Below are 20,747 nucleotides of genomic sequence, written 5' to 3'. Positions count from 1 at the left end.
GTTGCCTGTTTATGATTTAATACATACATAATTAGTTATCTTTCCTTTTAAGACTTTATTTCAAAAATATTCAAAAAATATTCAAAATATTCAAAAATAATATATTCCAGCATATCTTCAAGAGACTGTGTTTTTCAACATGTCAACTCAGCATACTTTTCTTCCATCTTTAAATTGTACTATTTCATATTTCAATATCCATGTTTCATTCATTTAGCTAATTTTTCTAAGGAACTAAAACAATCCAAAAAAACTGTACAGATACAAAAATTGACCATTAAAAACTGCTTACATTTATGATGTGATTATAATTCCATTTCTACTGTTGAGTTTTTTCAGTTAATAGATCAATCAAACACACAATTCATCAAATGTCTTTTAACCATTAATGAAAAACAAACATGCATGCTTAATTATGTAAGAAAACCATAAAACTCAAACATACTAACATACACAAATATCACATATAAAGAGAAATTAAAGAAATATGGCTCAGGATATCAAATATAAACTTGTTAAACTATGTTCTTACTATCTCTTAGATAATTATTAATAAAAAGTAACATTAACATAAATCTATTACATCATTCCATAGTAATATTGATAATCTTTATACACCAAATACAATCACACAAAACTATAGAATATGAAGAAGAGATACTAAGAAAAAAGTTTGTGTGGAATATTAAATTTAATAAAATTGCCATTTGCCTCCCCCCTCACCAAAAAAAGCTGTGTGAATCTTGTTGCTGTGATGAGATCACTTTTTCTTTCAACTACGCAATAATTATAATATTCTCTTCCAGGGTAAATATAATTTAAATGTTACACAGAAAAGGATATCACAGACAAATATTTGTTTGAGCTTTTAGTAGTACTTTAAAATTTTCTAACAGTTTTCCATCCCCAAGTAAAATGTCTTTGAAAAACTTACAATCTCAAAAAACAGAAGAAAACTCACCTTATTACAAAATTGTGACTGTCAATCTCCTTTCCACATTCACTGTCTAGCAGAATGCCAGAATTTCCAACAACAGCACAGGTCTTAAACCTGCGATTCTTCATTGGTGAAACTTCAGGTAGGAGGCTGTGTAGATCATGAGAAATATTTAGTGTCCGGCGCCTATCAAGCACATAGTGTATGACATCACCAGGCTTAAAACTGCTCTTGACCACTGAGACATCTCGTTCTGCATCTAAGAAACGAAGTATGTTCTTCCTGTGTTTGAAATACAAGCAAAGTTTTTATATTACCATCAGCATATCCAAGAACTGGTGGTGTCATTTAAAAAGTAACATAAGAAGAAATACAAATTGGCAAACTATTAATCTTAGATTACCAAATCGGTAAGCTATGAATCTTAGGTGGTGATTAAACCAATGAATTAAGTTGATTCTATAAGAAATAAAATTTTAAAAATCATTTGCACAGATTCTTCATGACTGTGTACGTAGACATAGTATATACATCTATTTGTGGAGTTATAAAAAGTACTCCAATTATCAAAATATATAGAAAAATTGGTATATTAAGTAGAACACAGTTGCCATGACTTGACTTTGAATAGTTATTCTGCTAGCTTCAGCCTATTTTGATAGTCATAAATGTTGTTTAATATCATCTAGTTAAGGTGGAGAGAAATAATTTGAGATTGTTTTTGATTGTATCACAGTTAATGCTATTAAAAGGAATGAACTTCTCAAACTTATATACATTTATACATATGATATGTATATTATAATTATCTAAAGAAGAATTAAAACTATAGCAATAAATATATATGCAACTTTTTCTCTAAGATCAAGAGTCCAGGAAGTAAGATGGATACTTCAAAGACAAAATGAATAGATAGAACATTGGACTGTGTGTGGCAGAGGTAGCTAATTCTTCCTTAGTTTCCTTTCTTCTCTTTTTCCTTCTAATATTTGAACCTTCTAAGTTTTACCTGGTCACATGGATGCTCATCAAGTCTCAAAACCCAAGTAGAGCTCAGCTGGGTCATGCAAGTTAGTTTTCTTAATTAAATAGGATATGAGTGGATCATGTGAGTTTATGTGAGAAATAAAGAAATTTCCTACTTGTTTGGCCACTAAATTTTAAAGTTACTTTTTTGGTCGATACTTAGCCAACCCATACCTAATATATAAATTGATAACAGATTGAGAGCTACATGAACATAAATATATGCATATGCTTAGATAGATGATGGAAAATGATTTTTTTTATATATATACACACATATATATACATCCTATATATGTATCATTATTATACTATACATATATATGGCTGGCTGGAGAACTGATGATCCTTGGCATGATATAGAAAAGCACCTGATACAAATGCTGTCTGCAATAATTGGGAAGTTGTGCCATACATCTAATAAATATGTTGTTCTTAGATAATTGTTTAAAATGTGTCTGTATGTTGGTTTATGTTAGTTTCTCCTTTTAGCAAGGCACTAAAAGAGGTGAAGTCAGGCATAAAATAGCCAACTAACTTGCAGGCTGAGATAAAAGAGAATACATATCTAGCAGTGCCTGTAATCTGAACTGTGTGAGAGTCTATTGATTGGGACCTTTTAAATGTTTCTGTAACCCCAATTAGCAAGAGATACCACTATAAATTGGAGCCATCCCGGCAGCAAAAGGGATATTGCCTTCCCATATAAGTCCATAGATTCAAATGACTTAAGGGTAGCTGCCATTAAATTGAGAGGAGGGAAGGATAGGTCAGAGTACTTAGAGGAGAGTTCGAAGGCTTAAGAACAGTGAGCAGAAGAAATCACTGGATGAGGTTATTTATACCTGGAACTAACAAGAAGGGAAGAGTCCGGGACCCTAGTAGGTTTTAAGGAAAAAAAAAGTGTGTATATACACACACACACACACACACGTGTATACACACACACACACACACACATATATATATATATTTCTTTAACATCTCAGCTCTAGAGAAACATGAATCAACAAAATCTAATGCTTAATATGCATGCTTTACCAGTACAAGTTTTCCTACTATGTGGTCAAGTTATTACCTGATATTCAAAGCAGGGGGTTGTGTTTAGCTCAAATTATGAACCTGGTCTACAAAAGTCTGGAATTGTTTGATTCTAGGGGTATCCAACATAATAGGGGATATACAACATAATAACAGCAAGAAACAATTTAAGAAAACTCTACACCTAGGTTGGAAATTGGATATTATTTACTAAAGTGCTGTTAGTGCAAGCTTATATTTTCAAAGTAATAACAATAATGGCATTATTTTAACATTTAAGATATGATGGACACATTTTTTCCTCTACTGCTCTTACTTTTTAAGTTCATCACAATTAGTAAATTTTATTACTGAGAGCAGAATATAACCTCATCCCTTGACTCCATCAAAAGAGTAATTCTCTAACTCAGAAGGCATAAGCATAATTAGCAAAGAAGGGAGGAAAGTAACTCATATCTTTTCTTTTGTTGTCTTTATTTGTATTTGCTCTAAATAGGTTCCAGTTTAATATTTGTTCTAATTAGAAAACCAAGTGATTGAAAAACTCTGCTCTGATTTTATAAACAAGAAATATGTCCATCAGCTAGTTGAAAAAATAATTTTATGATTTTTTTCCCAAATATTCTGAATATCAGGTTAAAAGCAGTAGAGTTTGTACAGGAAAGCCTATATAAAACTCTACAAATGAAATCACAAAATTTGATAGAAATACCACTGACACACCATAACAGTTTATCTTAGCAAAGTCCAGGTTATATAAGAAGATAATTATATTTTAAATAAGAAACCCTAGGGCTTATGTATTATAGAAACTGCAAAAGTGTTTATGTCAAGCACTTAATGATTTTTCACAAAAGTTAACAACTAGCACCAAAAGTGTCAATATGCAGAGACTTTTGTATATATTTATTGATTACCACTTATTTGTCTGGTGAATAATTAATATCTGACACCTGTACTTCAACAGAAATTTCTCATTTCCTGTGTAAATGACAAGGCTGGCTCTAAAATAGAGACTACACGGATGTGGTTAAATCATCAAGCTAGATGGTGTTATCATTTTTCTTTGAATATAATTTAAATGGGTTGCTGTAGAGCTATTTGAAGATGTACACTACCAAGAAGTGGCATGTTTGCAAGCTTACAGCGAGTAGATTAGTGGTCCTGGTGTGAAAAAAGACTCTGTAGCTTGGAAATCCAAACGGGAAATGGTCAAAAAAGTTAACACTTACATGCTAGTCAACTAACATCAAAAGGGACTTTCCAATAACAGCACCTTTGCTGTGTTACAGACAAGTTAGTTGCAAAAATAATGTAAAACATGTCTTTTAAGTTCCTGAGTATAGCCAGGCGCGGTGGCTCACGCCTGTAATCCCAGCACTTTGGGAGGCTGAGGCGGGCAGATCACGAGGTCAGGAGATCGAGACCATCCTGGCTAACACAGTGAAACCCCGTCTGTACTAAAAATACAAAAAAATTAGCCGGGCGTAGTGGTGGGCGCCTGTAGTCCCAGCTACTCGGGAGGCTGAGGCAGGAGAATGGCGTGAACCCTGGAGGCGGAGCTTGCAGTGAGCCCAGATCGCGCCACTGCACTCCAGCCTGGGCGGCAGAGTGAGACTCTGTCTCAAAAAAAAAAAAGTTCCTGAGTATAATTAAATCTCTTTACTTTATTTACTCTTAGGGAAAAATGATTTAAAAGGAGAACTATAAGAGTTAAGCAAAGTTTTGAAAGACATCATATTGTCTAACTCTTAGAAGAAACTAATGCTTAATAAGATAAATAATTACTAAATGCAGATTTTAATTACGTGTTTTTCCAATGTTGTTATAGGCTCGCCAGTATTTTTTTCAATTGAAGCAGTAAAAATAGTAAAAGTGATTTCAAAACAAAAATGACTACCAACTCACATAGACGAATCAAAATATAAAAACACAAAAAGTTTAGGCAAAACTCAGAATTCGCTATTTTACAAAGTAAAAAGTAAAAGAGGTAAACTTTAGTGACTCTGGGTTTTTTGTTTTTGTTTTTGTTTTGTTTTTTTTTCTTATTCCCGAACCAAACTTTTAGTTTCTGTTTTAGGTCTTCTACATATGGGAAGTTATCTGAGTTAAGATTCCTTTTCTAGGATCCCAGAAAGACTGAAAGTAATTACTATGAGTGAATAATATTATGACTTAAGTGCTTAATAATTTCTGGAAATGGTAAGAAAAGTTAGCTTTTTATCTCCTAGTGAAAAGTTTTTAGACTGTAGATGTAATGCAGAATTAAAAGCTTTGTGAATTTGCTAAGTCTAGTTGTTGTTCAGACTATAAATATGAAAAAAAATGCATTCAAATATAATTAGCTAAATGTCACTGGAAGCATAGAAAACTCCTGTATTTACACTGAACTGAAACAACACCATGTCACCAAGGAGAACATACATGCTTTTGCTAAGAAGACAATTGATAGAAATTTTTGTTTAACTGCAGGTCAAACAAAATTATTTGAGAAATGAGAGAGGTAGAAAGAAAACTGGCTTTAATATCTATGCTCTATCTAGAGAAACATGAATCAACAAAAGCTAATGCTTAATATGCATGCTTTACCAGTACAAGTTTTCCTGGTACGTGGTCAAGTTATTACCCGATATTCAAAGCAGGGGGTTGTGTTTTCTGTGCATGACTCAAAAGAACAGACAAACCAAAAAAAGACCCTTCACAGGTCTTTAACTGTCATTTTGTGATCATAATGCAACTTTTGAAGCTTCATAAGATAAGCAAACACCTAAATTGAGTAACTATTTTAACGTTAAAGATAACTGAAGGAATCTGAAAATGTGTTTCATTTTCAGTGAAACTAAGTATCTTAGTCATAGAAATTATTTGTTGTTAGGCAGTATCAGCCTTAAACTGAGAGGTTGGTTTGGACTGTTGAACTGACAACAAGTAGAGTTCTACACGGAAACTTTTAACTGAATTTTCAACTAGAACTTCTCTTTCAACATCACCTATCACTTGAAATAGCAACTGCAGAATCCCAGAAAATGAATTTACTGAACATTGTTTAGTAACAAGTTTTCACTTGTGAAAAGTTAAATATAGCTAAGCTATCACCAAGTGCCACTCTTCTCTGTAAGTTTCTTGGCAATAATAAGCACACAGTTGCAACTAAAATTTAATCTAAATGACATTGTTAACTATATCAGAAAATACTGTGTAACAAATCTTATAGGTGGAATGTATCACAAGTTGAGAAGCAAATTAGGCTATGATACATATATTAGGAATCAGTTTTTGCAAACTTTAGACACTGACTACAAGAAAAATCACTGTAAATTAAGTTAGTACTGACACAGTTCACTAAAAGAAAATAAAAAGTAAAATTAAAAAATGCCAAGTGTTTCATTATGCCTACAAAAAAACAGAGAGAACACACATATTTTGTTTATTTGTTTATTTCAAAAGATTATTTTTGCAAGGCAACTTGCCTTAAAACGCTGAAAAAATAAAACCTTTAACTGTATCTTGTTTAGGATTTCTAAGACCTAGCAGTTATGGGAAAGCCATCTTAGTACCCTCAAAAAAAAAAAAAAAAAAAAAAAAAAAAATCTTAAACACAGCAAATGAAAAGGCAAAATTGTCCCACAATACTTGATGAAGAACATTTTTAGTTTAATTTACACCCTAGACTGCCGTTTGATATTTGGCCCAGCATTTGGTAATGTTGAATGAAAAATATCTTGTGTTATTTTAGAGCAAAGAGAATCATTTATTCCATAATGATAAATTTTAATAATATACATTTGGGTACTAAAATATATTATTAACAAAAAAAATATTTATAAGGTCCTGGTTCCTCAGTCAGGAGGTCTGGGTTTGAGTCTTGACACTGCCACTAATAAGCTTTGTGACCCGAGATTAACTCTACTGGTAACTTATTGATCAAAGCCAGTGGAAGATGGTATACACATTGTATGTATACCTTTTTGTAAAGTACATCTATGTATGCAAAAGAAAATTTTTCTTGTCAGTTAAGCATCTATAAATTTGCAATTATGTTTAGTTAACCTGCAAGTTTTATGTATTTCAGATCATTGATATATCATGACACTAAGAGCTGAAATATTGTTTCCTAATTTTGATGTGATAAAGCTGTCCTGATGTGTACATTTGTACATTTCTATACATCTATAATTCATGTTTGCACTGTTTGAGGTTTCTAGTCAACATATAAAAAACAACAACAAAAAAAGAAAATAAATTATCCAAATATGGAAAAAAAGTCAAGTTGCAAGTATTGGACCTGACTGTATAATCTCTCAGTACAATGTTCACAGATTTATTCACAACATCTAATGGATCTTAAATATGTCATTTCTTAGCTTGTAATAATAAAGAACAAAGTTTTATCAATAATATCAAGCCTTAAAACTAGGATAATTATTTTGAGTGCAAAGTTAGCTGTAGAATGCATAAACTCCATATATTTTGAATCCTCAAAGTACAATGAAGTAACACATGGAACCATTTCTCATAGACAACTCCATAGAAGTACAGTTGTTTGATGAATACATAGGAAGCAATTCTTGGTGTGCTTATGAAAATAATATAAGGCATATGGGAATGAAGGGGCTAGTAATAGGGATGAAAATCATATCTACAAATGTAAAAAAATATATCTCAGGAACTATTTTCACATTTTAATATGTGGACAAAATTAGGAATATAATAAAAGTATCATAAGTTTAATAAGATTTTTAAATTTGAAAGATTTATAATCATAGTTGAATCACGTAAGATAAAAATTGGTTGGAAATAACATCTTTATGTTCTTACTCATAAGTGGGAGTTGAACAATGAGAACACATGGACACAGGGAGGGGACCATCACACACCTGGGCCTGTCGTAAGGCAATGGACAAGGGGAGGGAGAGCATTGGGACAAATACCTTATGCATGCAGGGTTTAAAATGTAGATGATGGGTTGATAGGTGCAGCAAACCACCATGGCACATATATACCTATGTAACAAACCTGCATGTTCTGCACACATCCTGGAACTTAAAGTAAAATAGAAAATAAATGAAAATAAACAAAAATTTTAAAGTAGAATTTTGAAAACATTTTTAAAATTTACCCACAGCCAATCACTGACCCAAAGTGATATGGAAATTCTTAAATGCCAGAAAGGTGAGGAAGAAAGAAAGCTTTGCAAAAGCTAAGCCAACAGTCAGATACTTTCATATTCTAAATTTTTTATTACAGGTGTCAAACTGATTAATACTCACTAGTCATTTCTGCTATAGCCAATTCTAATTTTTATGAACTCTTTGTACATTGTACAATAATGGTTTTTCAAATTATCCTTTCCTTTCAAGGAAGTGACAACCTTGTATGTATTATTCAACATTTGTTCATTGTTTTATTGTTTATTTCTTTAATCTGTTAAGGAGAACCACACAAATATAGTACTAACATTTCATTCATATTATCAGCTATTATAATTGAAAATAGATCACCCTCAAATACCTGAATGCAATGCTCATTGGTTTGTAAAGTTGTAATATGAATCTTCTGGGTCAACTTAGGTTTATTACCCTCCACTTGAATATGTTATTAATAGCAAAATGTATAAAGCCTCATGCATATTTATAGTATTTGATTTTTATATAGCTATTAGGAAAGGCATTACCAGATATAATAATTGAACTAGTGCCAATTACTTATTTAATTTACTTAATAGATTTTTTGTTATCTGACACATTATTTAGCATGGCTAGATATGCTAGTTAAACTATTACAATATTTTATTTTACTTTCTTCCATCAGGTTTCTTTACCAGATCTCTGTAGCCTTATTTGGCCCCTTTCTTGCTAACTCATCCAATTTGAAAGTTATTTTTCTGCTTACAGATCAAATTTTTGCTATTTAATCACCTCTCTCTCTCTTTTTCCAATATACCTCCAAGAAACATGAACCTTCACACCATTCTAAACCAAAATATATCTGTGTTTGTAACCCCACATCGTCTCACATCTTGTGGCTTTTTCCTCATGATTATCTCATCTCTCACAGGGTTTCTAAATTCAAATATGAGGATGGGGATATGAGACAGAGAAGAATGCACTTGATAGATATCATGAAAGATGTGAGTTCCAAGTATGAAAATGTCAAACTTGAGAGACCATGGCTAGGGTCAGCTTTAACCAGCTAAATGTTAGGAAGAGTACAGATTCAGAGTTTTCAAATCTTTCCATTTCTCAAGAGTTTATGGAAATCTGTACTTTTATTTAAAAAACCTCCTGGCTTTTAATCTTGGCTTTAAGGTTTCTTTTTTCTTTATCCAGTGGAAATGAATTTTGCTTGCTGGCCATATTTTACCCAGAAGTCATTGATTTATGAGCTCTATCATCAGATTCTACTTATCTATTCATTCTTGTAGGAGGCACATGAATATAGAAAGCTCCCACCAAACTAACAGCAAACAAATATACACCACTTGACATTGCCATGATTTGATTCCTGTTTCCCTTTCCAGTCAATTTCAAACCTTTAAACCAAAGTAGTAATACTATTCCTGCATCTCCCTGATGCCCATATTTTTAAAATTTCCAGACATAAGTTCAAGTAAATTTCAACATGCTGTAATTATCTTTGCTCCAAAACATTGTGTGAAATTTCTGTGCATACTCTAAAGATGAGTGTAATAGACTAGTAGACTCCTCCTTCAAGTTTCTTATAATCTACACTAAAGGTGGGTATAATCCAAGAAATGAGTAGGTAGAAACCCACGAAAATTAATCAGCCCCTTATATCTTAGTCACTAAGCTACACCTATAAAATCTGTGTGTTAATGCTATCATTGACTTTGAGATTATTTTATTATATAACAAATGTGTTCTTTCACACTTTAGTGAGTTCTTGTTTACTGAAATGCTTTAATTCAAAGGTACCAACCAATATAGTAATGCAATGTAACTATAGAGAAAAAACAATCTTCCTGTTTCCTCCATAATTGAGAAGGTGTGACCCTACCTGTTACCTATTAGTAACAGGTTTATATCAGAAGAAAATTACATACTGGATAAATGTAGGCATGGAGTATGATTTCAAGAGTGGGTTTCAGCTAAAATGACTAGTCTTACAAAGAAGTCAGTAATCTAGAAAGCTTATTTTCTGATTTTTATCCAATTTTTAAAACATGAGCCCACACAGAAATACTCATTCACAGGATAAGACTAATTTATTTATAATCGTCAGCACAATAGGAGTGTAATAGGCTCAATTTTCAACTAGTTGAGAAAACCCAAAAGCAGAATGAAGACTCAATAGGGAAGTTAAAGATAATTCTTAAAATATATGTCCATCCTGAGTAATTGAGTGAAGTATGTTAAATATTAGTACTCTGATGAATATTGTATTCCACTCGTATAAAGACACTATATTCAAAACTCACATATTCATCCTTAAATCTCTGACTATGTAATGATTTCAGTTTTATGATTTCATATTCTTCAGTGAGCAACATTAAATAGAGCTGGTTCATTCTTTTATTTAAGTATTCATACTTAAACCATAAATCAGGTGTTTAATATAAATTTGCTAAGCCCAACATATTTGAGGACATGATGTGAAATTTATTATGCCTTAGTAAAGAAACTCACCTTATCTCTAGGACCAAAGAGAAATTGATTTTCCAACCTTCTACATTGTGCTGGAAGATTGAAGAGCCAGCCTTTCGAATGATTTTATCAGAGCTATTGACAAGTGACCGACTCAAAGACAATTCACCATCTCTGAAACAAAACAAAATTGCCAGCTTTGTGAAAGTAAGAAACATTTTGTCTATATAGCACAGTATACAATTTGAATTAATACTGGTGATGAATTTTAGATACCTTTTCCCCTACAAGTTAGAAGGAAATATGCAAGCATGATGAAAGGTGTTATGAGGATTAAGTGAATATGACTCTCAGAACAAGAATCTACAGGTAATATTTTTGAAATTAAACAATTTCTGAATAAAAAATGATATATATGGTACTTGAAGAAAAATAATCACCAAACATAAAGACAGAATTACATAATTCAGCAATCTCTCCTCTGGGCATATACCCAAAGGAATTGAAATCAGTATGTCAAAGAGATGCTTGCAGTCCCAAGTTCATTGCAGCATTCTTCACAATAGCCAAGATGTAGAAATAATATATGTGTCCATTAACAGAGGAATAGATAAAGAAAATGTGGTTATATATACCAATGGAGTACTAGTCAGCCCTTAAAAAGAACAAAATCCTGCCATTTCTGCCAACATGAATGAACCTAGAGGACATTATGGGAAGTGAATAAGTCTAAAACAGAGAGACAAATACCTTTTAATATCACTTACATGTTGATTCTAAAACAGTGGAACTCATGGAAGTAGATAACAGAATATAGGGAAGAAGGAGTGGGGAATGGGGAGAAATTGGTCAACAGGTACAAAATTTCACAGTTAGACAGGAGGAATAAGTTCTGTTGCACAACACAGTGACTATAGTTCATAATATTGTATTGTATATTTTTATGTAGCTGCAGGAGATTTTAAATGTTCACACCACAAATAAATGACATGCTTTTGAGGTGATGGATATGCTAATTAGCCTGATCTTATCATTACACAGTGTATACTTGTATAGAAACTTCACATTGTATCCCATAAATATATACAATTATTATTTGGCAATTAAAATATGATTAAACAAATAAGCTCTGTTTCCTACTAGTCACTCACTAGCTCTGTTTAGACAACAGAGACAGAATGTTTTGTCAGTGCTCCTCCATCTGTATAATTGTGATTCCTAAGACTGTAATTTCATTTTTACAGAAGGCATATATGCATAATAGAAGGGGCTTCTGTTTTGAAGCAAGAATAACTTGGACTATCAGGTGATCTGGGCATCTTTGTGACTCTATGACTTGCTTGAGTTCCTGGACTCTACTCTCTTTCTAAGCCATAGTGGTCTTACCTTACCTTGAAAATTACAATAACTTTATCTAATATACCATGGCTTTGTGAGGATCAAGCAAGGCTCTGCATGCAAAAGTAATTTTTCAAAAATTGCATCGATTTCAAAACATCTCAACAATGAGTCACTTTCCTGACAGTTGGTGGAGAGACAGAGATTATAGTAGACAGAAAACTCATTCAGTAGCCATTGTTACTGGCATTTTCTCTTACATTAAAAAAAAAAAAAAAGACTACCTCTCTGCAACCAATAGTGTCAAGCTAGTATATCATGGGGCATGGTACTAGCTGAGATGGTGGTGGGAGTGATGATGCTGGCAGATACCTATAATAGTATGCATGCCATTAGAACATTTATAACTGAATAAATTCATTATTCAATGGACCATTTTCTTGTACTTTATAAATGTAAACCCAGACTCAGAAAATCAAAAAGCTACTTCTTATGGGATACCAATAGTAACCGTAGCCCTTTGAATATTTGTATTTATTTCTTTACATCACCTTTTACTTCTTAGAATGTCAAAATATAGTTAAAAAGTAACATGACTATTTGCTCCATAACAAAGTCTAAATCTGTGTTTTTGTTTTGTTTTGTTTTGTTGTTGTTGTTGTTTGTTTTTTTTTACGCAATCCTCTCCTAGTATCAATGGAAACATTGCCTGTGTAACAGTTATTGGATGAGTTCTGTAATTGAAGCCTTATAGTTTGGTATTTTGGTTTGCATTCTTTTTTAAACATGTAGTTTAAATTTGAAGCAGTTCAAAGCATCATAGGCTGCTACTCCCTGTGAAATTCAGAATTCTATAAAAATTAATATCTTAAACTATCCTACTGATGAAAATGATACATTTGCATGCCTGTGCATGGCAAATAATTATTGCTTTACAGGGGGCATTTAGGATGCCAGGAAACACGGGATGTGCTTTACTGACCATCGGCCTAGAAGTCAATTTTTATATTATATTTCTAATGATAATAACTACTTATGAATAAAAATGTGGCTATACACAGAAGCTAACATTCACACTTTGGGAAATATGACTACATGGTTTCAGGTACAAACTGTCACTATTTCTGGGGATAAGAAATATTTCTAATCATCACCTTATTAATTGATGTATCAATGTCCTCTTTGTCTAACCACAGATTGATATCATTATAATAATTATTTTCACCACCAATAAACTTTCATAGGAGAAATAAAAATATACATGGACTTGCACTCTTTAAAATGTGTGGAAAATCAGGGTATGGTGGGCAGTGCCTACTCAGGAGGCTGAGGTGAGAGGATTACTTGATCCTAGGAGTTAGAGACAAGTCTGAGTAACATCACAAGTCCCTGTCTCTAAAAACTAAGTAATTAATTAAATAGATAATCTATAGATGATTGCTTCATTGACATGTAAATACAGATACATTTTTACATGGCAGAATGTTTGCTATGATGTTTTCAGTTGTTCCAAACCTTTTCAGAATATCCAAGATTTAAAAAGTTTAAATCAGTGTTCTATGAATAAAATGCTACCATCTTACTCTGCTGTTTGAATTTCTTTCATTGAGCTGGTGATAAGCCAAATTTCAGACTTTTATCACTGGAAAGAATTTTGAATGAAAATATCTGCAACTAGTCACACTTCTTATACTCAGTGTGGGAGAAGGCCACTTAGTACAATCTGAAGCTCTAGAGTAAATTCCTCTGTATAAAGTTAAATGGGTCCCATGGGATGTTTCACTCATGACCTTGGTAGCATTCTGTCTCAGAAAAGGCTCTTCCTTCCCATGAATGCGAAGCTCGAAGGATGTTGCCACCCCTCTACTTATTTCTCATTCCAGATCAGACATGACTTTTGAACAGCTGCACTGAAAACATTTATTGCATAGGATCATCTACAAGAAGATTCAATACGTACTTTTACAAGGAAAAGAGCAAAACACATCAAAGAAATCACTCTGCACAAATCAATATAATACAAAGGATCCCTGTTTACATGGAGCAAAGAAAAATTTACTAAGATAATCATCCATGTGATATCAATGGCAGGAATTAATCACTTTTTAGGCAACCTAGTATCTACAAATATTTCCAGGCTTCACCACAAGTTACTCTAATAGATTTGCAGTACGTAAGACATATGATTAATTTCACTTCATGGCATTAGGTCTCAAAAGCCCCGTATTCCACCCCACTGAAACTCTTCATGGCTTGGCTTTTGAATGTATTTGTTCCCTTTGGACTAAGTTAAACTTCCTCTTTAATATAAAAATTTTAAGAAAAGAATTTGCATGAAACTAAGCCTGAACACACACAGCAGGCCATTTTGTATTTTCATTACCTAAGTGTCAAACAACTAAAAATAAAGATGATAGGTTCTACCTTAATTTATTGCTTATGAGTTTTATTAGAATTGTGAAATGTGAAATGTGAAGTAAAGTGCAAATTCTAGATTTCACGAGGTTGTGTTTCAACCTAGAACAAACTGGAACTAACTTTGCTGTCAATGGTAATACTCTAAGTAAAAATACTTATTTCCACTTTCGATTTTATCATAGGTTTCAGAACTAATATCGTTGATTACTTAGTAACACAACCTAAAGTACATACTCAAATTATAAGGGAGATTTCTGGATAATAAGAAAAGTAAGTTAGTCTCATTTGTAGTCAACCAGAAAAGTAGTGTGTAGCAATTGTGTAGCAAGATTTAAGGACTAACAAAACAAATATTTATAGCACATTAAAGTCTATGTTACACTTTCAAATATATTATCTCATTAAATGAGGATGCTTACATATTTTACCTGTGGGAGCCTTACATTAACACATTTCCAATCATACCCAAAAGAGCACAAAGAGCTAGTTAAGTCATAAGCCAACTGTGAGGTCTATTAAGAAAGAAAAGTTACTCAAGAACACACCACTTAATGCCTTCACTGCTCTTTGACTTAAACTTTATTAACTAATAGGCTTTCGTGGAAGGAAACATGAATTTTAGATGTTCAATAATCATTACTTGACCTATGCTGGAACAATTCCTTATATATATATTTAAAAAACAAAACAAAACAAAACAAACATGCCACAGGTATTCCTTTGGAGATATGAGAGTGTGGATGGTTGGTGAGAAGGTTGTGCTGGTTCTCTATTTTTCCGTCTGCGTGGAATGATGGGACTATAGTAACTGTAGATGGGACCTTCAGTTGCGGGGGAAGGGTCGAAAGGATAAAGGAACTGCCTGTGTATGGCAAAAATGGTAGCAGAAAAGCTAAATATGAATCTGGGGTGGTGACGCAAGATTCAAGGACTACGGAAGGCCCTTCTTTGAAACTGCTGCCAAGCCACAAGGCTCGCAGTGCCCCCCAAAGGCCAGAGACTGCCTTGGTTGCCTCACTTGAATACTGGACCGGGATCTGGAGTCGAACCTCCATTCCAGTTTACTCAAAACTGGCCTCTCCACGTGGCTTGGGTAGAAAGAGAGTCAATGAGATGATTAGATCGTTTCATGAGTCAACTCCTCTACCAGAAGCGCTATTTGGGAGTTGAAACGAAATAACGAGCTCGAGTCACAAGCTTTTCCACTGAACCTTTCATCCTGGAGAAAAAAGAAACAGTGCTCAGGGAGCCTAGATGTCCTCGCATTGTTCCTGGAGCTCCAACTCCATCCACAGTCTCGGTCTCTCAGGAAGAGCCAAAGCAGCCAGGACGCTACAGGGCACGGGTGTAAGCGCGATGTTCGCGGTCTGCCCTCTGCCTCGCCCCACCAGACTGCCATTGCGGGTTTTAATTAAGAAGGAGGAGCCACTTGCCAATTGAGCGTTGAAAGTGACTTTGGTGTGTGTGGGGGGGGGGAGAGGGGGGAGGGAGGGGGGCGGGGAGGGACGAAAGGGGCCTGAGTCCTGAAATAAAGGCTTGCCCCTGTCTTCTCACTCATTCTTTCCCCATCGCCGCCAGCGCTCTGGGAGCAGGGGGATAGCCCCGGTGCGCGCCTCTCTTCCTGTTTGGTTAACTCAAGCGCCTGCCCCGACGCCTTCTCAGCCAAGCTGGGAGGAAACTGCCTCAGCTTGAAAAGGATGCGGGCAAAAACCCAGCCCGGCTAGCTCAACTGCCGCGCCTGTGCCCGCCTCCTCTGCCTTAACGCCTAGGGCTGCTTCCACCAGCCGGCGACGTCCAGGAAAGGCCACAGGAAAAATGACACCCGTGCAATGTGGAGTGTCCCGGCTCCACTCCCCCCGCAGGGATTCGAGGCGCGCTCCTTTTCCTGGCCACGGTTTAGGGAGGCTCGGAGACTGACACCTCGGCAGTATCTGGCGACCCTCTCCTCACTCGCCCCGCCCACTTCTGCTCTCCAGGGTCCGAGCCAAGGGCCCGAACCCTCGGAGCCCTAGTGAGCCTTGGCCGCTTTGTCTGAGATCAGGCTTATCTTCCTAGCCCACCGCCCGGGAGGGAACAAAGAGCCTCGACCCTCACGCTCTAGCCTCTGCCTCTCATCGGAGCCCCACGCGCCCATTCATCACCTTTCTAAAGACCCCTTTGTCTGTCTGGAAAGCACAGGTCTGCAAGGGATGCCCACGCCCCTGCCCAAAGTCCTGCTTTTCTAACAATTGAGCCAGATTGGATATTCAAGCCACCCAGTCTTGTGTAAACGATCTCATACCGGTCTCTTTTACCCCCTCAGAATAGACCATGTTTAGATTCGTTGATGCATAACGACCATTCCAGTCCATTCCTTGCTAGCTTTTTCATTCTCTTCCAGTCCTCATTGACTGTGCTACTGTTATCCTGGTTTTCTACAGAATAGCAAGTCCTTCTGTAAGGATAAACCTGCATCTTGCTCACTTAAATAAATGCTTATTACCTAGGGAGCAGGAATATCAAGAAATGGAGTGCAGGAAGTTTAAGAGCATGTGTGTGTGTTAGCAGTCCCATCACACACACACACACACAAACACACACACAGACACACGCGCAAGGACTGTTTTCTTTGTTTTAATCAATGTCAGATAAAAATATAAACCGGGCAGGCATCTCTGCTGGTGTGTAGTTTCTGATAGAGGACGCCTCCAAACCGGAACAGGGAGGACTTCCGAAACAGGACTTTGAATAGAGTTGACAATCAGGTTCACATCCTCAGAAAAAGGCTTCCAGGCTATGTCAGCAACACAAAGTTGCACCACCTCCTGGGTAAACTTCAAAGACACAGAGGCCAGCGGGTGGAAGGAAGTGTGATATTTAGAGAACTTAATGGGGCGGGGGAGAGTCTGAACTCATCTAGACAAACTAAAAAAAAAATAGCAGAAATATAGTCTCTGTGAAGCTACAGTACCCAGTTTCTTTCTAAAACTGTAACCATGACGCCCATGCGTTTTACCCATAGAAGAACAAATAAGGAAGTATCCTTAGTGGTACTGGAGTTTCTAACGCAAATTATAATACATTAATCTATCCAACGTCAAAAAGAAAAAAAAAATAGAGAAACAGAGTATACCTATTTCCTGCTTTCTAAGCTTTACCTTCAGCCCTTCAAGAAACGATCTATCTCCAGTATCTCCTTAGGTGATAGGACAGATAAAACAGGCAACCGTTTGGAGAATAAAGACATCTCTCTCTGTCCACAGATTAAAAGGACAAGGGCACACGTTCTTTGTTGACACTTCTGCAGTGACTTCTCCTTTGGCGTGAGAGCACCCAGGGCCAACACAACTGTCACCACAACCGCACAGAGCAAGTTGAACTCATACTGGGAACAGTTTAGAGAAGCACGCACATCTCAACAACAGCCTTTGTTATTTAATTCATGACACTAACCACACGCAAGCTCAAACACACACACATGCTATCCTAACCACCACTCTACCTTCTATATTCACATTTCATTTATGGCTTGACTTTTTGTCATATCCTGAAATGAAGCTTTGCATTTACCCGATGAGTTGCGTCTCCTGGTGCTCCTCAGTTCTTGCTATTTCTTTTGTCTTATAAAAGATCAGGAGCAGACTTATTGTGCAGATCGTCCACCTCTTCCTAATGGAGCGCATCTTGGGTGCCCGGGAAAGTCCTGGTTGCCCCAGCTCCGGCACCTTCTCTTGATATAAAGACTCCGTTTTGGGGAGATAGTCGCGGGGTTGAAATCTGTAAAATGCGAGGAGAGCTTGGAGCCGGGATCCCAGGATCAGATCGCTGGGGTCTTCTGTGGCCGAGCTCCCTCTTGTCCTCGAGCGCTGCCCAGCGACCTCTCGCCCCGTTCGCGCCAGCTCTGCCAGGGTCGCTCAGCGCCTCCTCCCTGGGGCTCAGGTTTCTTTTCAGATGAGACACCTTGTGCATTGGAGGTGGCGGCAGCTTCTGCAGCTGGGTTCGGGGGCGTCACTGGCCCTTCCCTCTTGCTAGGAGATAAACGCTGCGCAAAGCCAATCACCGGGCTAAGGGGGCGGAGGCTGCCTGGAGAGTAACGTCCCCGGCTCTGCCTGCTCTGTGCCGGGAGAGGAAGCTCACAGTGCTACGCGCCTGCGAGCTCACGCACATACACATATACATACATACATACGCACACACACGTACACACAGTGCCACACACACTCTCCTGGGACATCAAAGCATCAGCTCTCTGGACCTGGGGGCTCCAAGATAGTCTATCCGCATCTAGGTGAGAGGGCACCTCGCCTGGGGACAGATTACAAAAGCGTCCCGCCCGAGGAATGCTTCGGGTAGAGCTAGGGGTGGATTGCAAGAGGAGTACCTTCTTTCAATCGCTTTTGCTAAACACACACCCTCACACGCAAAAACAAGCCCTCCGAGGTGGAGTGAAACGGGGTGCCGGAGTGGGGATGGCGTTGGAAGGAAGAAGACTTTTATTATTCCACCAACAGCTCAATCTGGAAAGACACGCATGAACCTGTTAGGCGATCAGCCCATTCTGCATGGGTGGTGGACGACGACCCTGGCTCAGCATTCTGAAGGAAACAAGTGATGATAGAGGTGTCATTAGGAACTTCATGGATATTTATGCTCCTCTCTTTAATTCTCATTTGGAAACTCCTCACTCAGAAGTCAAGGAAACTCCAGTCCCGCTTAAACTTCATTGCAGAGAAACAGGGTTCTGAAAAAAAAAAAAAGCAGCTACCACGGACCTCTCTTTTAAACGCAAATACACCCACACACATTCGGATACCAAGAAACGAAGGAAAGAAAGAAGGAAAGGAAAGAAAGGGGGGGGGGGGAGGAAGGAAGAACAAAGTCCTCTCCAAAAGTCTCAATTATATATACATACATATGCAGCCTCTGATTGTCACCTCTCCTCCGTCCTACCATTTTTCGTACTTGTATTGGGTGGCAGGGACACTTTTCAAGAGTTCTGTGTTCAAGCGCTCGCTCTGAGTACCTCTCCTCCATCCTTTGGTCCTTGACGTCAGTGGAAGAGATGCTTGCTACTCTGTTAGTACCACGCCTTGGTCCCGGTCTTTAATGTGGTCTGGTAGGTCGGGAGGCACCTCTAGCATGAGACAAGGTATTGGAACCAGGATTTCCCTCATCTATATGCGCCCGTCCCCAGCTCCCTGGTCGCCAGAGTTTCTCTCCAGTTGAATTCCTTGTTCCTTCAGGTTGAACAGTAGCTTCAGCGGTCTTTCATGCTCAGAAATGATGAGGCCCAATTCCAATCTTCCCTCCCGCCGGAAGTAAGAAGGGGAATTCTGAGTTGCTTGTCGCCTGACAGCTTAAAATAGCAACGAAAACTACCAGCATCTTTGCTTAAAAACCTGAAGTTCCCTCCAGTGTTTACCATACTTCCTCTAGAGTTTAGGAAGTTAAGAACTTGTGAGATCTTGAGTTTCCTCCTCGCAGCACAGCGAACGGGGTCGGGTATAAAAATGCTCCAAGGAGCAAGTAATTACGAACCTTTATTGACACTACAAGTGCCCCGCAGGGAGCATTTCGAGTTTATTGATGTCTAGGCAAATCCAGCCTGCATTAATGCATTTCCGTTGGACTGACTTCTGTTAGACTCACTTTTATGCTGGCAAAAACTGCCGGAATAAAACAGCTTCTTATTCAAGTTAAAAGAGTTCGGGGGCTGAGGGCAGGGGTCGGGTGGGATAGGGATGCGTGGTGAGGATGCTAATTTATCAAGGATAAACTTTGATTTGTAAACAGTAGACAACTATATTTTAGATTATAAGTAAAACACCACTCTCTGTCAGGGATAGAGTAATAAGTATCATTTCATTAAACTAATTATTTCTTAGGCAATTGTTATAGGGCAGGCAATGTGTGAGGGGATGGGAGTACAAAGATGAACAAAACGTAGCATCTAGTCAGACACAAATCCTACTCACTCAAAGGGGGACATCTTTTAAAATAATAATTTACAGTATGGCACCACGAATCAGAAACATCATTTGAAATATACATGGTATCTGAGTAAGCTCCTGGGTTGAAGTACATGGAGTGTTTAAGCCTTTTGAAGCCCCGAAGATGAGTTTCCCGGTGAAGGGAACACACAGACCCGTTTTCAAAACTGACAAGGGATTAAGCCAAGCAGAGGGAGGATAGAACATTGCAAGTGGAAAAAGGAGTATGCGCAACTGCAGAGAGGAATAAAACGCTGGTGCTTTGGGGCAACTTTGAAGTGGCTCAGTACTGTTAGAAGGGAAAGTGGTAAGGGAGAGTGCTGGTCCAAAAGTTTCGGTGTGCTCATAATATTCTATGGCTCCAGAGTGTGGAGCTGTCTTCTCTAATGAGAAAGCCACAGAAAATCTTCAAGA

The 20,747-nt window shown here is 37.0% G+C and overlaps 1 protein-coding gene across 1 annotated transcript in view; it reads right to left on the bottom strand.

The window, feature by feature from the left end:
• ST8SIA4 (ST8 alpha-N-acetyl-neuraminide alpha-2,8-sialyltransferase 4) overlaps positions 1-18,358 on the bottom strand; it is a 102,302-nt gene extending 83,944 nt beyond the window's left edge. The window contains 4 exon segments of the mRNA XM_050794404.1: positions 962-1,219; positions 10,651-10,782; positions 17,914-18,197; positions 18,199-18,358. Of these exon segments, the coding sequence (XP_050650361.1) occupies positions 962-1,219; positions 10,651-10,782; positions 17,914-18,197; positions 18,199-18,312 (788 nt within the window). The 5' untranslated portion in view covers positions 18,313-18,358.
• Between the last annotated feature and the right edge of the window lie 2,389 nt (positions 18,359-20,747).

This window comes from Macaca thibetana, chromosome 6, assembly GCF_024542745.1.
Source record: "Macaca thibetana thibetana isolate TM-01 chromosome 6, ASM2454274v1, whole genome shotgun sequence".
In the NCBI taxonomy this organism is placed as follows: Eukaryota; Metazoa; Chordata; class Mammalia; order Primates; family Cercopithecidae; genus Macaca; species Macaca thibetana.
Note: the sequence above shows the minus strand (reverse complement) of the source record. Positions and strands in the feature narration are given on the sequence as shown.